Source organism: Eurosta solidaginis, chromosome 2, assembly GCF_040869045.1.
Source record: "Eurosta solidaginis isolate ZX-2024a chromosome 2, ASM4086904v1, whole genome shotgun sequence".
NCBI classification, from domain to species: domain Eukaryota; kingdom Metazoa; phylum Arthropoda; class Insecta; order Diptera; family Tephritidae; genus Eurosta; species Eurosta solidaginis.
In genome coordinates this window covers 83,588,242-83,604,126 of record NC_090320.1, presented here as the reverse complement: position 1 = coordinate 83,604,126, position 15,885 = coordinate 83,588,242, and the positions used below count along the sequence as shown (strand labels likewise).

Genomic DNA, 15,885 nt, shown 5'->3' with positions numbered 1-15,885 from the left:
GGAGATCTTCCCATAACTTGCCCACACCAGCAAAAATGCTGTAGCTCTTCGCAGCTTGGCTAAACGTCATCGTTAAGTTGGAGTATGATAGTTCGTGGAGGCTAAATTACCGGCTGAACGGTCAAAGTCTGCCGCCGTGGTGTAGAGCTAGTGTGTTGGCATATCCATCAAAAATAATTCAGACAATTTTTATAAATGGTATTGATTGTCCCTCGGCATTACCTTGGCACCAAAAGTTCGTCCGCCTCAGCAGATAAATACAAAACATGTATTTTGGTGAGCCAGTTCGTAGAAAAACAAATACACGATACGTAGCCTTTGAATTGGGTGGAAAGCTAGACCTTAATCTCCTCAGATATATATCACACCAAATTGTTATTATTAGTAGATATGTATCTCTTCCGTACACCTTGGCGTAAGTCGGGTTTTTCTTCTCGTCGCGCAGACGTAGATAAATTTCTAAACAATTTGTTGAGGAAAATTTCTCAGAAGAGGATCGTGGCCTGATACCTCTTTTTGCGGGAAACCACAATACAATTCTTGAGTTGAATTCTGGAATGCGGTTGACCGTTGAGATTTCTTTCCCACCAAAAAAAAGTTATTTCCACCAATAAAAAATTCTTTTTTTGATAAAATATCGTAATATTAATATTAGAACGCAAAAATATATGGTAATTCCATACGAATGCATGCCACTGCTAATACGCGTCCAAAAATACCGAGAGAGAAGTCAAAGGACTCGTAGTGACCTCGACAACAATAATCCAAAGGCGGAAAATAAAAATTTTAAATCGTTCAAAAGATATTAACGAAAAACCGAAAAATTACCCTGGAGTGCTCCGAAACCGAGTGGGATCCATATTATTTTTGCGCAGAACACCTTTCTGCATTGGCGGCCTTTGGCCGCTCTTATAAAAAATTACCTTGGGTGGGTCCAACGCCGGTTGGAGACCAAAACTATATCCGCGCAAAAGACTTATGTTCACAATTTTTTTTGTGGGTACCACAAAATCATCAAAATTACAATAACCACATGAAAGTTTTCAAAATTTCTTTTGCAAATATTTCTTGACAGACCCAACATGTTTACCTCCGCTTTCCGATTCGCGGTCCTGGATCCAAAACGCGTGTTTTGATACCCCTCTTGATATTTTTGGACGTGTATTAAGAGTGTCATGCTGTCGTATAGAATTACCAAATATATTAAAGTTTGTTATATTTTTGTTTTGAAAACAAAACCAAAATAAAAGAATGAAAATGTGAGAGCAGTGAGAATTTTAAAATTTTTTTAAACGTCATTTCGGCTCTCGCCGGTTTTACCTTGTAATATTTATACCATGTTCGAAAAAGCTATTTTCAGCATGGTATAAATATTACCAGGTAAAACCATTTACTCTTTTCGGCGGCCATGATGGTCGTTTGATTTTTAAAAAAATTTTAAAATCACTCTCTTAAACTTTGTGGAAATGCCAAACCAAAGAAAACACACAAAAAATTGTTGGTATTACATTTTTCACTTTTTTTAATGCCAAAAAAATTAAATGCTTATAAAATAAGTGAAAAAAATATTTCGAAAAGTTTTGAAATCCGTTTTATGTATATGGCAAAGAAATTAGTTGCCAATATAGTGGATGCCTCAACCCGTCCTATTTTTGCAAAGGGACAAAAGAAAAGACCTTACTTGTTAACCTCTTCTAATTAAGAAGCGAATGTTGGAGACCACCCCTACTGATTCTTCATTCATCCTTCTTCACTTGGTTGGTACGTCTTTAACCCATAAATATGCTGAAACTTCACTTCATAAGAGATCAGCAGTCTCAAATGTTCCTCGCGGTTGGAAGATAAATTCGTTAATTGGCACTTAACAGTTTAGGAGATGCTGGTCGTTGCGTAACAAGTCACTCCAGCTAACCCTGTTTCGAGACCAAGAGAGATCAAAGTCTTCCCCCACCTGCTTCTCCGAACTCAGTGGAGATCTTCCCATAACTTGCCCACGGCAGCAAAAGCGCTGTAGCTCTTCGCACTTAGCTACACAGCATCGTTCAGTTGGAGTATGATAGTTCGTGGAGGCTGAATTTAGCGGATGAACGGCCAAAGTCTGCCGCCGTGGTCTAGAGCTAGTGGCCTATCCATCAAAAATATTTAAGAAAATTTGTATAAATGGTATTTGATTGTCCCTCGGCATTACCTTGGCACCAAAAGTTCGTCCGCCTTAGCAGATAAAGTTTTGGCTTGGCATAAATAAAACATGTATTTAGGTGAGCCAGTTCGTAGAAAAATGAATACACTATAGTTAGTTGTATTCCTAGATAGAATTGAACATCTAGTTGACAATCGCAAAAGTTAAAACTAATACCATAGCCATCCAGAAGCACAACTTATCGCTCCTAGTCGGAGCATAGGGCGGAGACGAACGCTCTCCAGCGACTTCTATCAGTCGCTAAACGTCTTATTTCATTCCAGGTGGCGGTGGAAGAGCTCTCATTGAGAATCGTACGCATCCAAGTTTGTCGAGGGCGCCCCCTGCGCCGGCTTCCTTGTGGGTTCCATTGGAAGGCCATTTTGGCAACGTTGTCATCTCTGCGGAGAGTGTGACCGATCCAACCCCACTTACGTTTTTTAATTTCAGTGTAGATTGGGGGGTTGTTCGTGAGTGACAGTAGATCGGCGTTGCTTATTGTTCTTGGCCAGAAGATACGGCAGACTATTCTCAGACACTTGCTTATAAACGTTTGCAGTCGTCGGTTAATGCGGTCAGAGACAAGCCAGGTTTCGGACCCGTATAACAGAACTGATTTCACGCTGGTGTTAAAAATCCTCAGTTTTGTTTTCATCGACAATATGCGAGAGCGCCATACCCGGCCTAACCTGTGGAATGCAGTTCGTGCCCTGCAGATCCTTGCAGATACATCCGATTCTGCGCCGCCATCTTTAGTAATTTGGCTGCCAAGGTAGCAGAATTCTTCTACATCCTCAATGACGGTAGTGCTGCCATTTGATACAAGTTGGAGAGGAGATGTGTTCATTGTTTGCAGTCTCATTAGCTTAGTTTTTGCGTAGTTAATTTTCAAACCGACTGCGCGGGCGTTGATTTCGAGTCGCCGGAGTTTTGCGGCAACAGCAGCTAGTGTGTGAGTAGTGAAGACGATATCATCAGCGTAGTTTAGATCACTTAGTTTCTGATTCAGCCTCCATTGTAACCCATCTGGGGCTTCTGCGTTTGTGCGCTTCAGGACATCGTCCAGCACTACTATGAAGAGCAGCGGTGATAGGACGCACCCTTGTCGTACGCCTTTGTTTATGCTAAATTTGTTGCTGTTTTTTCCTTTGAAGCGTACGCTGATCATTGCATATTTGTAGAGGGCCTTAATCATGTCGATGACTTTCCCTGGGACCCCGTAGTTTTGTAGCGCACTCCATATCGCGTCACGGAAGATTGTGTCAAACGCACGCTCAAAGTCAACGAAGAGAAGATATAGTGGCGATCTCCATTCATTAGACTGTTCTATGATTATTCGTAGGGTATTGATGTGGTCCACGGAAGATCGATTTGGTATAAAGCCGTTCTTTTCTTTACGCAATTGTGCTTTGAGCGTGGGCGATATTCTTGCCAGTATGATGAATGCTAGAACCTTATGGATTGAGTTAAGCAATGTAATACCGCGCCAGTTTTTGCATTGGCTGAGATCGCCTTTTTTTGGGATAGTGATTATAACGCCTTCTTTCCATTCACCAGGAATTGTGGATCCTGTCCACGCTGACTGTATAATAGGATGTAGGGCACGGGCAGTGACGTCTGCACCATACTTGAGAAGTTCTGCTGGAAGGTCATCGGGACCGGGAGATTTATTGTTTTTCAATTTGGTTATCGCCTCTAGAATCTCTTCGTATGACGGCGGATCTGTTGGAATATTTCTGTTGGGGTTTCTTCTCTGCATTATTCTTCGCCGGGGGCGTTGTCCGTAAAGAACTCCTCCCATCGGTTCAGTTGGTCTTCATCTGAGGTTAAAATGGTGCCATTTTCTGCTTTGATGGGGGCACGTTGGGCTTTGAGTTTGTTAGCTTCTTAATGGCAGTGTACACGCCGCGTAGGTTATTGCTGTTTGCTGCTATTTCTGCTTCGTTTGCCATGCTTTCGGCAAAGTTTCGTTTATCTCTCCTTACTACATTTCTGACTTGTCGATGGGCCGCATTATAGGTTTGCAGGATGCGGTCGCGCTCAGGAACCGATGAGATGTTGAGTTGAGCTTTCAGTTGTTTGCGTTCTTCTATCCGCTGCCAGGTACTGTCGCTCATCCAAGGCTTTCTCTTGCATTCTTTTTTGCCGACAGTCTTTTCTGCAGCTTGGCAGCATGCAGTTGCGATTTTGCGATTTGCTTCATAGTCAAAGTCTCATTTTCAGGGAGAGAGCTCCTTAGCTCTTGCTGGTTTTGTTGAGCAATATCCGGGCTTCTTAGCATCTCGATATTAAAGAATTTTTTACGAGCTTCTTGTTTTCTAATGCCTTCAGATTGTGGTCGCTATATACGTCTGCACCTCTGCGTGTGCGCACATCGATGAGGGAGTTGTGAAATCGTCTGCTAATCAATAGATGGTCAATTTGGTTGCGGGTATGGCCGTCGGGAGACTGCCATGTATATTTGTGTATGTTGCGATGCTTAAATTTCGTGCCACCTATGAAAAGATTATGATTTGCGCAGAGCTCGAGTAGACGGTCACCGTTATTGTTTCTGTTTGACGCTAGAGCGTGCTTACCCATTATTCTTTCGAAATTGGCGTTATTCGTGCCCACCTTGGCATTAAAGTCTCCTAGGGCAATGACTATGTCCCCTTTTGGGGCAGAATTAACAGTAGAGTCAAGCAAATTATAGAACTCTTCTTTTGCATCGTCAGTATCGGGTTCCGTTGGCGCGTAGCATTGTATTATTGTAATGTTGCGGAATTTACTTCTAAATCAGGCCGTAATCATGCGTTCTGAAATTGGTTTATAGCTTAATAGCGCGCTTTTTGTGCGTTTGTCCACAAGGATACCAACACCGTTGGAGCGTCTTTGCGCATTACCACTGTAGATGAAATAGTGGCCAGCAAGGGTGGTGAATTCTCCTTGCCCAGTCCATCTGGTTTCTGATAGACCTAAGATTTTAATATTGTAAAGCTCCATCTCTCTGCAGACTTGCGCTAGTTTTGATGATTCAGAGAGAGAGCGTACGTTCCATGTTCCAATTCGAGTCATATTTTTGAAGCCAAAGGTCGTCGTCGATAGGGAGGTGTTATATCCGAGGCGTGTTTCCGTTTCTTGAGTGAGGTTTTTTTACGGCCGGGGTACTAACCCAACGCAACCTTCTAGAATGAGAAGGACATGGCATGGCAGCGCCATTTCCTCCGTGCTTGATGTGAGGGTTATAACCGCCCAAGCTCGGTCGTCAGAGCCTCGTCAGCGAAAACAGAGTTCACCGCGGGAAGGTGAGGTTGACAATTGAGTAGGAGAGGCTATGTATTCGCAAATCACTACCCCATTATAACTCCGAATACACGATACGTAGCCTTCAAATTGCATGAAAAGCTAGACCTTAATCTCCTCGGATATATGTCACACCAAATTGTTATTATTAGCAGGTATGTATCTCGTACGAACACCTTGACACAACAATTTGTTGAAGAAAATTCCTCAGAAGAGGATCGTGGTCTGATGCTTCTTTTTGCGGGAAACCATAATACAATTCTGAATTGAAAATTCTGGAATGCGGTTGACCGTTGAGATATCTTTCCCACCAAATAAAAGTTATTTCCACCAATAAAAAAATCGGTTTTGGATAAAATATCGTAATATTAATGTTAGAACGCAAAAATATATGGCAATTGTTTCACACATACTTACGTATACACACACATGCACTCATGCATGCCTAATTTCACAACCAAGTAAAACGACTCAAATAAGGGAAAAAGGCCAAAGGCCAGAAAAAACCCTTTTTATTAATAATGTTGTAGTTCCTTTACAATCATCTAGCACACTAAATAGAATTTTTTAACACACATATTTTTAGCTCACATAATTTACATTTCCTAGCTCACATTTTTACATAACAATTTTCACAACACAATTTGTTCTCCTTTTTTGTCTTGCTAGCACCATGTCATCTTCTTAACTAACTAACTGATTCGCTCAACTTGAATCGTTACTCAATTCTAATGCGCAATAGTTTCGATCATGGCAAGCCATGACATGTTCCACTCCAACGTATATTTTAAAACGGTAAATTCATTCGGGCAGCCGCATTCTCCCCTGCGCGGCATGTATGACGCATAGTGAGAAAATTCCCCTGTACGAAACAGCAATTCTATACGACAGCATGACACTGGTAATACGCGTTCAAAAATGGCGAGAGAGGTGTAAAAAGACTCGTATTGACCTCGACAACAATAATCCGAAGGCGGAAAAAAAATTTTAGATCGTTCAAAAGATATTAACGAAAACCCGAAAAATTACCCCGGAGTGCTCCGTAACCGAGGGTGGAATCCATAGTATTTTTACGCAGAACACCATTCTGCATTGGCGGTCTTTAACCGCGCTTATAAAAAATTATCTTGGGTGGGTCCAACACCGGTTTGGAGACCAAAACTATATCCGCACACAACATTTATGTTCACAATTTTTTTTGTGGGTACCACAAAATCATCAATATTACAACAACCACATGAAAATTTTCTTTTGCAAATATCTCTTGACAGACCCAAAAGAGTTTACCGCCGCTTTCGGATTCGCGATCATGGATCCAAAACGCGTCTTTTGATACCCCTCTTGATATTTTTGGACGTGTATTGAGAGTGTCATTCTGTCGTATAGAATTACCAAATATATTACAGTTTGTTATATTTCTGTTATGAAAACAAAACCAAAATAAAAAAATTAAAATGTGAGAGCAGTGAGAATTTTAAAATTTTTTTAAACGTCATTTCGGCTCTCACCGGTTTTACCTTGTAATATTTATACCCCATGATTTTCAGTAGCAACCTGGAATGATGTAAAATTGTTTTAGCATTAATAAAATCACTCAATTTATTGTGCTTACACGTTGTAAGAAAGCTGCAATAATTTCTTTATGACCTTTGGAAGCAAGCGTGTTTAGGCAATGCTTTCAATAGTGAATCAGGATATATAATATATCTGGTATTCCCCCAAGTTTAGCGTAAATTACTGATCATGGCGACTCACAAATCACACAAACAAGATTGCGCATTGCGCATGTAAACAAAAAAGCAGCTGTTTTTATGGGCAATTTTTACATCATTTTCCTTTAGCTCTTGTTTTTTCTCTTTCTTTGATTCGCTCAAGCAGTCAAGTGTGACGTAGAAGCGCAGAACGAAGCAATTTTGAACTCGTGAATGCGCAAACTTCTGTGTGTGATTTGTGGCTCACAATTGTGTTTGAAAATTGGATAATGCAATAATTTAAAATGACAGTAGTCTTGTTGGATCAACCAAAACTTTGTCAACTTGACTGAATTTTGTCAGTTGAGTATTAACAGTTTTACTATTGTTCATTCAACTGTGCAGTGCAGTTGTTGTAATAGTAAATTCCATTGATGTAACAAAATTTTGGTTGATTTGGCAGAATTTGGTCAACTTGTAAGCAACAGTATGAAACTGTTGATTTTACTGTGATCATTTCTTTCTGTGTAGGCGGAGCACGCTACCATCACACCACGACGGCCGCCAGAAATAGAAATAATGAAGACAAATAAACAACCGCTATAACAGCTGAATGGTTATAGCAGCGGCGCCTAAACGTCTTCGATGAAGGAATTCAGCATTTCCCGAACGCATTTATACAACGAGCTTTGGTAGTTGTCTAAAATGTTTTTCTTTTATTCTAATTTAAAAAAAATTTGATTAAGAAAAAATTTATTACAACAGTAATATTGGTAAAAAATTATATAGTTAATTCAAGGCTTTTTTGACCACAAAATATTTTTTTCAGTAACAACCTTTTTACCCGGTCTCATGAGATATGACTTTCTTAACGACTTCGCGCAGATACGGCTTTCCTAACAGAATGTATGAGATGCGTCTATGTTAACAAACCTTTTAGGTTACGACCTTTCTATTAGGATAGGTCGATATCAGTCATATCAAAACATAAAAATTCGTTTTTAAATAGCTTCTAACGGATAAAGATCAGATTAAAATCACTTTTGTTATTGTTTTAGACATGGAAATTTCAACTTCATATGCCAATCGAATTTGTGTTCACAACTCTATACCGATTTATATTGAATTGAGATGCCGGGAGATACCACATGAGCAGCGCGACTGTAACCTTCTGTCAATGTACATCAATGTATACTATTTTAATGACGAAGAAATGATCGCCAAAATACACTCCATACAACTTGACACGGTTCAAGGGTAAGATTTGTTATTTTTCAAATTTTAATTTGTCTAAGTTTTGCATAATCTCTAGCTCATAACCTTCGATGGTACCAAACAATAGTCTTCTCAAGCATTCCGTCATTCGTACCCCCACTATAAACAGTCTGTGGAGATGTTTGCTGAGTGGACTGTAAATTTCCAAAGCAGGTAATGCGAATCGAAACAACCGAAAAGTAACGAGCACAAGCTGATAATTTGATTGCTGATATGACACTGATTTATTAAAACAGAACAAGACATAGAAGAAAGACAACAAGCAATTAATACAAATACAGTGATGCCAATTGAAATATTACAAATGAGGGAATTAGATAACTTTGCATGACTCGTAGGATAATTTTGAAGCCGGAACATTCTCCCGCCTGTTAAGGCACACCTTAACCATCAGTAGGAAGTTTGCAGAGTTTTGTAATAGGACGCTTCATGGATCCATGACTGGTCTTAATTGTTGCCACCCGAACCAAATTGTCTTTACCAGGATGTACCTCGGTGACTCGGCCCATTTGTCAGACAGAGGGCGGAGCACGATCGTCATAAACAAGAACGATTGCGCCAGGTTGTAAATTTTCCCTTTCCGTATACCATTTGGTTCGTTTTTGAAGTGACGTTAGGTATTCATGCTGCCAGCGGCGCCAAAAGTCTTGCTGCAAGCGCGTGAGGAGTTGCCACCGAGAAAGCCGTGATATGTGAATGTGCTGGATATTAGGTTCAGCTACTTGTACCAGAGGCTGACCAATTAAAAAATGACCAGGTGTTAAAACATTGATGTTGTCGACGTCGTCATCATAAAGAGCTGTTAGTGGTCTAGAATTGAGTTGAGCTTCTATCTCACAAAGCAAGGTCGCCATTTCTTCATATGTTAACTTGGTTTCACCTAAGACGCGTCGCATATGGAATTTGGTTGCTTTAACTGCTGACTCCCAAATGCCACCGAAATGTGGAGCACCTGGTGGGATTAGGTGCCAGTTGATAAACGAATAGGCCATGTATGAACCGACATCTCGAGATTTTGCTATCTGTTTGAAACTCTTCATTAACTCGCGGTTTGCGCCAACAAAGTTGGTGCCATTATCGCTGTATACGTCTGATGGCAAACCCCTTCTAGAAACAAATCTCTTTAAAGCTGCAATGAATGCATCAGAAGTCAAATCTGATACAATTTCAATATGAATAGCTCGTGTAGAAAGGCAAACAAATATGCTTATGTATCCTTTGATAAGTACTGCATTGCGACCTTTGTGTGGTTTCATCAAGAACGGGCCCGCGTAGTCAATGCCAGTGCGAAGAAACGGTCGAGCTTGAATAACTCGACTAGCTGGAAGATCTGCCATTTGTTGAGAACAGATTATGCCACGATAGCGAGTGCAGACTACACATTTGTTTATATGTTGCTTGACCAGGCGACGACAATTGGTGATCCAAAATTGTTGACGTAAAATATTCATTAGCAGTGTTGGGCCAGCATGGAGGTTTTTTAAATGCTCTGTTGCAATGATTCGACGAGCAAGAATGCTGTCCTTGGACACGATAATTGGATGTTTTGTGTCTATAGCACACTGTGCATTTTTAAGTCGACCGCCTACCCGGAGAACCGCTGAAGAATCAATGAATGGTGCAAGTTTAGAAATTGTGCTTTTAGCCAAAAGTGGCTTGTTTGTTGACAATTATTTTATCTCTTCGGAATAGTATTGCGTTTGGGCCCAACGCACGCAGTGCAAGAGAGCTTTATAAATTTCGGCAGAGGTATAGCTGGTTGCCCGGTCAATGCAGATGCCCCGCCTTCTTTGGACGACACGGTTCCACGCCGCAATGGTGGAGAGTATCTTGTGTAGGGTTGAGTAGCGATTGAAAAGACAATTGATGACGTCAAGTTGCTCAGTAGCTATTAAGGCGAGACAGGTGGTTTTTCGTTCTTCAGCGACAACTTTGAGGTTTATATCTGATGCATCGTAATTACAGCGTGGCCAGGTGTGCTGCGGTTGACCAAGCCAACTGGGCCCGTGCCACCAAAGATTGCATTTCAAAAGCGTTTTTGGTTCTAATCCACGAGTCGCGACATCTGCTGGGTTATCTGCTGATGCGACATGATGCCATGATGATCGTGGGATTAAATCTATGATTTCTGCAACTCTGTTGGCAACAAATGTTTTCCAGCGCCGTGGGTGAGATGATAACCACCCAAGTACAACAATCGAGTCTGTCCAAGCCATACATTCAACATTATTTAGTTCCATTGCCATCGTCACCGCCTTAAAGAGTTTTGCCAGTAGTAACGAGCCTGCAAGTTCCAATCTTAGAACCGACATCTGCTTGAGAGGAGCCACCTTTGTTTTTGCAGTGAGCAGAAATACCTTGGCGCCCAAAGTTGTAGGAATGCGGCAATAGATGGCAGCAACATAAGCCCTCTCTGAAGCATCAGAGAATCCACAAAGCTGGACTTTGTCGTTAGGGCTGGTGTGTACCCATCGTGGAATGCTGAGCGTGTTGAAGCACTCGTAGTTCTGACGAAATATAAGCCATTTCTGCGACAACTGGACAGGAATCTCCTCGTCCCATTCAATATCATGTAACCACAGCTGTTGAAACATGATTTTTATCAATATTGTACAAGGTGACAGAAACCCAAGTGGATCATAAATTTTGGATGACTCTGACAGAATTGCCCGTTTGGTGCAAACATTTATCACAGGCCTGACCGAGAAGGTGAAACAATCCGATATTGGTTGCCAATGGAGACCCAAAATTTTTAAACTGCTTTCTGGATCAATGTCTGCCAGGTCAACATCCGAGTCTTCCACATCCAGACCTTTGATTACTCTGAGATCATTTGACACCCATTTTGCCAGCAGAAACCCTCTTCGGGTTAGTACGTTGCTAATTTGGTTTTTAACATTTACAGCTTCTTCCACACTGTTTGTACCTGCAATGAAATCATCAACATAAAAATTATTTTTAATTAGCAAACCTATTTCTGTCGAATCAGTTTCCTCGCCCGTTGCGTAGAGACTTCGTGTGGCTAGAAATGGCGCTGTAGCTGTACCGTAAGTGACCGTGCGGAGTCTATAGTGTGCAATTGGTTGCTTCGTGTCATCTCTCCACAGGATCCGTTGATAATCTCTATCGTCAGGATGAACAAGGACTTGTCTGTACATTTTGACAATGTCGCCACTGAGTCCAATACGATATTGTCTGAAGTTCAGCAACAAGGATCTCAAGTCACGTTGAATTGTGGGACCAACTGCAAGTAAATCATTGAGGGCTGCTCCAGATGTTGACTTTGCAGATCCATTAAAAACTACTCTGCATTTGGTGGATCTGCTTTCAGGCTTCAAAACTGGATGGTGTGGTAGATAAAATACGTTTTCACAGTCCTTGTTGACTTCAGAATCAGGAATTCTCTCCATATGCCCCAGGGACAGGTATTCCTCCATAAAGGCTTTATATTGCTTTGAGAGCGATTCATTACGCAGAAGGCGCCTTTCAAGGCTCTCGAATTGCCTGCAGGCCGAAGTATAAGAGTCGCCTAATTGCAGCGACGTGTCCTTAAAAGGTAGATGTACCATATGCCGACCAGTATCATCGTATTCATGCGTATTTTGGAAATGGTTTTCGCAAAACTGCTCTTCTGTTGTATAATGTTTCTTTAACACTTCAGGTTCGTGCTCTGTTTCCCAAAAGCGCCGTAGTGCTTCATCAACCCTGAAGTCGTTAGCAGTGACAGTGGTGGTGTATGCAGAGATGTTCTCCCCGCCGTTATGTATTTTTCCAGCCAATACATAACCAAATATTGTATTTTGAACAGTTGGATATCCCGATTTGGTAGTGTATTTTCCTTCCGTGAGAAGGTTGAAAAAATGTTGTGATCCGACGAGTACATCTATTGATTGGGAGGTAAGTGACCCATCATCTGCCATATCCAGATTCCTAGGGAAATCCCAATGATACCCATAGATTGAGGCTCCCCTTTCTTGTTGTGAAATTCGATTTAAAATAAATGCTTCAATATTGACTGATGCGCTGCTGTCGAACCGCGATGTGAGCCGCAGCGAAACGATGCCCTTAGTGAATACTGATTTTGCTCCACCTATTCCTCCTACCTTTATTCGGCCATTTCGACGAGGTAGCCGCAACCTTTGAACTAGCTCTTCTGTCACAAATGTTCCCATTGAAGCTGAGTCCATGAGCACTTTGCAAAGCGTGGCTCCAGTGCCATTGATGTTTGAAGCGTTCACGACAGCTGTAGGGAGAACAACCATTTGATTCACCATGTTGCTTTGTGTTGAAAATGTTGACAAAAAAGGCTGATTTTCTGATGTTTCATTTCTATTGAAGGCGTCAACATGAAGACATGAATGATGCAGTCGTCCGCAATGGTGACATTTTTGCCTAGAGGTACAATTGCCGACCCTGTGCTCTGCAGACAGACAATTGTAACACAAGTTGTGGTCTTTGACAAATTCTCTTTTTTTTGTTATTTCTAAAGCTTTGAATTGAGGACATTTGTAAACAAAATGTTCACCCTGACATATGGAGCACCTTAAAACTTGACTTGATTCTGTTGCGATAATGTATCGAGTACGGCTGGAAGTGGAGGTTCCATTTTTATAAGATTGCATGCACTCAAGAGCTGACCATCGTTTGTTTAAAAAGTCTATCAATTCTTCGATTTTGGGGTGATCCTTAGATCCTCCAACGCTCTCGGCCCACTGTCTTTTGGTGTCATCATCCAATTTGTTCAATAACATGTATATAATCCAAGGATCCCGGCTTTCTGCGTCTGCTCCTAAAGATTTCAGCCCTCTCAAAATACAGTCTGTATTGTCTGCCAGTGTACGGATTGCCACAGCGGATGGTTCTACTACACATTTGAGGTCAAAAAATGATTTTATGTATGAAATAACAATTGGTTTTTGTTTGTCATATCTATCGCATACTTTGCTCCAAGCTCTGTCGTAGGCTTCATTTGAACAAACCATTCCCGAAATAACGCTTGCAGCCTCACCTTTCAGGTACATTTGCAGGTATTGAAATTTTCGTGACTTAGATATTGTTGCTGCGTTGTGCACGGTGTTTAAAAATAAGTCCTTGAAGGTAGGCCACTTGCAATATTCCCCATGGAAGGCAGGAATGTCCAATTTTGGCAATCGCGTGTCGTAGGTACGAGATTGGTCGATCAAGCTGCGCTGAGTTTCCGTAAATCTGTTGAGTGTTGTATTTAGGTCTTCTACCCCAGTGCTTGAAATGAGAGCTGGTGGAGCAGAACGAGTAGCTAGCAGCACAAGAAAACGTTCCTTCAAGTCCAAATATATATCTTCTTGAGAAGAATACTCTGAGACTTGGTCAACATTTGACGCAATTTTTGTATCAACATCTACAAATTCTTGCCATAAGGTGTCAAGCCGATCACACCGTATTTTTAGAGCCTCATATGTTGTAGCTTCATTGGCTGCTAAGATATAACTTTTATATTTTGTAAAGGAGCCCTTTATTTGACCCCGCGTACGAATTAAATTTGCTACCTCCATGGTTTTGGGATTCTCGTTTTTTTGATAACTGCACACCGTTTTATGTTTTGTACAAACAAATATAATAACAACAGTTGGATTGTACCTTTTATTTGTTTGTATGTATGTAAGTATGTTTTAATTTTACCGCTTTTGCTGTTGAGTCACAACTTATCGTTTGCTGTAAATGGTGGATTTATTGCATTTATAGTATGTACATATGTATGTGCATAACTGAAGATTTTTCCAATGTGTAGAAATAATCCGGTTCGTAAGGACCACTAAAATGTGGAGATGTTTGCTGAGTGGACTGTAAATTTCCAAAGCAGGTAATGCGAATCGAAACAACCGCAAGTAACGAGCACAAGCTGATAGTTTGATTGCTGATATGACACTGATTTATTAAAACAGAACAAGACATAGAAGAAAGACAACAAGCAATTAATACAAATACAGTGATGCCAATTGAAATATTACAAATGAGGGAATTAGATAACTTTGCATGACTCGTAGGATAATTTTGAAGCCGGAACACAGTCACTGTTAGACACTCTTAAGGTGAGTATGAGCGCTTCCCATGGGAGCCGGTTTCATGTACCGGAGCGACTCGGCATTTTTCCCGACCAAGGGCTGTCATTCCAGTGTAACCACATTAAATTTGTTGCGTCCATCCCACAAAATATCATCCTCCCAGCAGATCCTTGCAGTGGGAAGGTATAGAACCCAATCCGGGACGGGGAGAAATGATCTTGCTGCGTGTGCCGGAAACGAATCTTTTTAGGAAGGTCGCACTCTTGTCAGTGTGACACTTGCAAAGGATGGCTGCATCGCACGAGATGTTCTGGGCTAGATCCAACATCCGTCGACCCAGTGTATTCTACAAATCTTTTGTGGCACCTTTCTGCTCACGCCCACGGGCGTCCCGTAGTCTGCTCCTAAGCGCCGGCCACATTATACATTTAAGTCCATCTCGCCCCCACCCCTTATTTCCATCAGGAACTTGGGGTCACCAGAGCCTCGCATGCCAAATATGTTATCGACCCCTTGAGTCCCCCTTTTACAAAGTTCGTATTCATTAACAATTTAAGTGATTTCCTCCAAATAGGAATGGGATAATTACATATACATATTTACTTTTGAAGCGACTAACAAATTTTTCGATACCTTGAGGACGACCTTCGCAGTAGATTTCGACGATCTTTGTTTTAAAATCTCTATAATCGCAATATTTTGGAGCTCTTTAGTTGCTCGTAATATCTTATGACGTCTATTGTAAAAATTGTTTTGAAAATATTTTGAAATTCTAATTTTCCTATTAAAAAAATCTTTATTACATTTTAATCTCATGTCATTCTATTAAACTGAAATGACGAATTTAAGTTCTTATAATATAAAATAATTCAAAAAAATTATGCAACCTAACTTAAATTTACCCTAAATAGGGTAGGCACCTTGTCGTTGGTGTGAGGGCTTAGCCGAACTCCATAACACCCAAATATGAGGCTGAGCGGTTTAGGACTGGCATCTACGCCATTTCGCCTTACATCCTAATCCAGTTATGTGTTATGCGGACCGTGCATATTGGAAGATATGCAGCCAGGGGATATATTCGGTTGTATTCCAACGAAGCCTGCCCAAAACCGGGCCACCTCGGGAAATATTGATGGCTTTACCACAGTAAGGGGCGGACGGTTTTTTCCCATAGGACCTATCAAACCCATCAAAACTCAGAAACAAAAATTCAGAAATAAAATTTCAGAAGCCAAAATTCGGAAGGCAAATTTCAGAAGTCAAAATTCAGAAGTAAAATTTCAGAAGTCAAAATTCAGAAAGTAATCAGACAGCAAAAAACATTAAATTTTGCGCAAAAGCAACGTCGAAAGAAGGCATTATATTCAATAGAATTATGAAATATGCATAATATTACCAAATTGGATGAAGTCCGTAC

General features: G+C 40.9%; 1 protein-coding gene across 1 annotated transcript in view; it reads left to right on the top strand.

Annotated features, from left to right (window-relative positions):
* Window positions 1-15,885, top strand: part of LOC137240047 (uncharacterized) — a 267,048-nt gene that overhangs the window by 237,598 nt on the left and 13,565 nt on the right. The window contains exon 6 of the mRNA XM_067765949.1: window positions 8,211-8,409. Coding sequence (XP_067622050.1) covers window positions 8,211-8,409 — 199 coding nt within the window. The remainder of the gene's footprint in view (window positions 1-8,210; window positions 8,410-15,885) is intronic.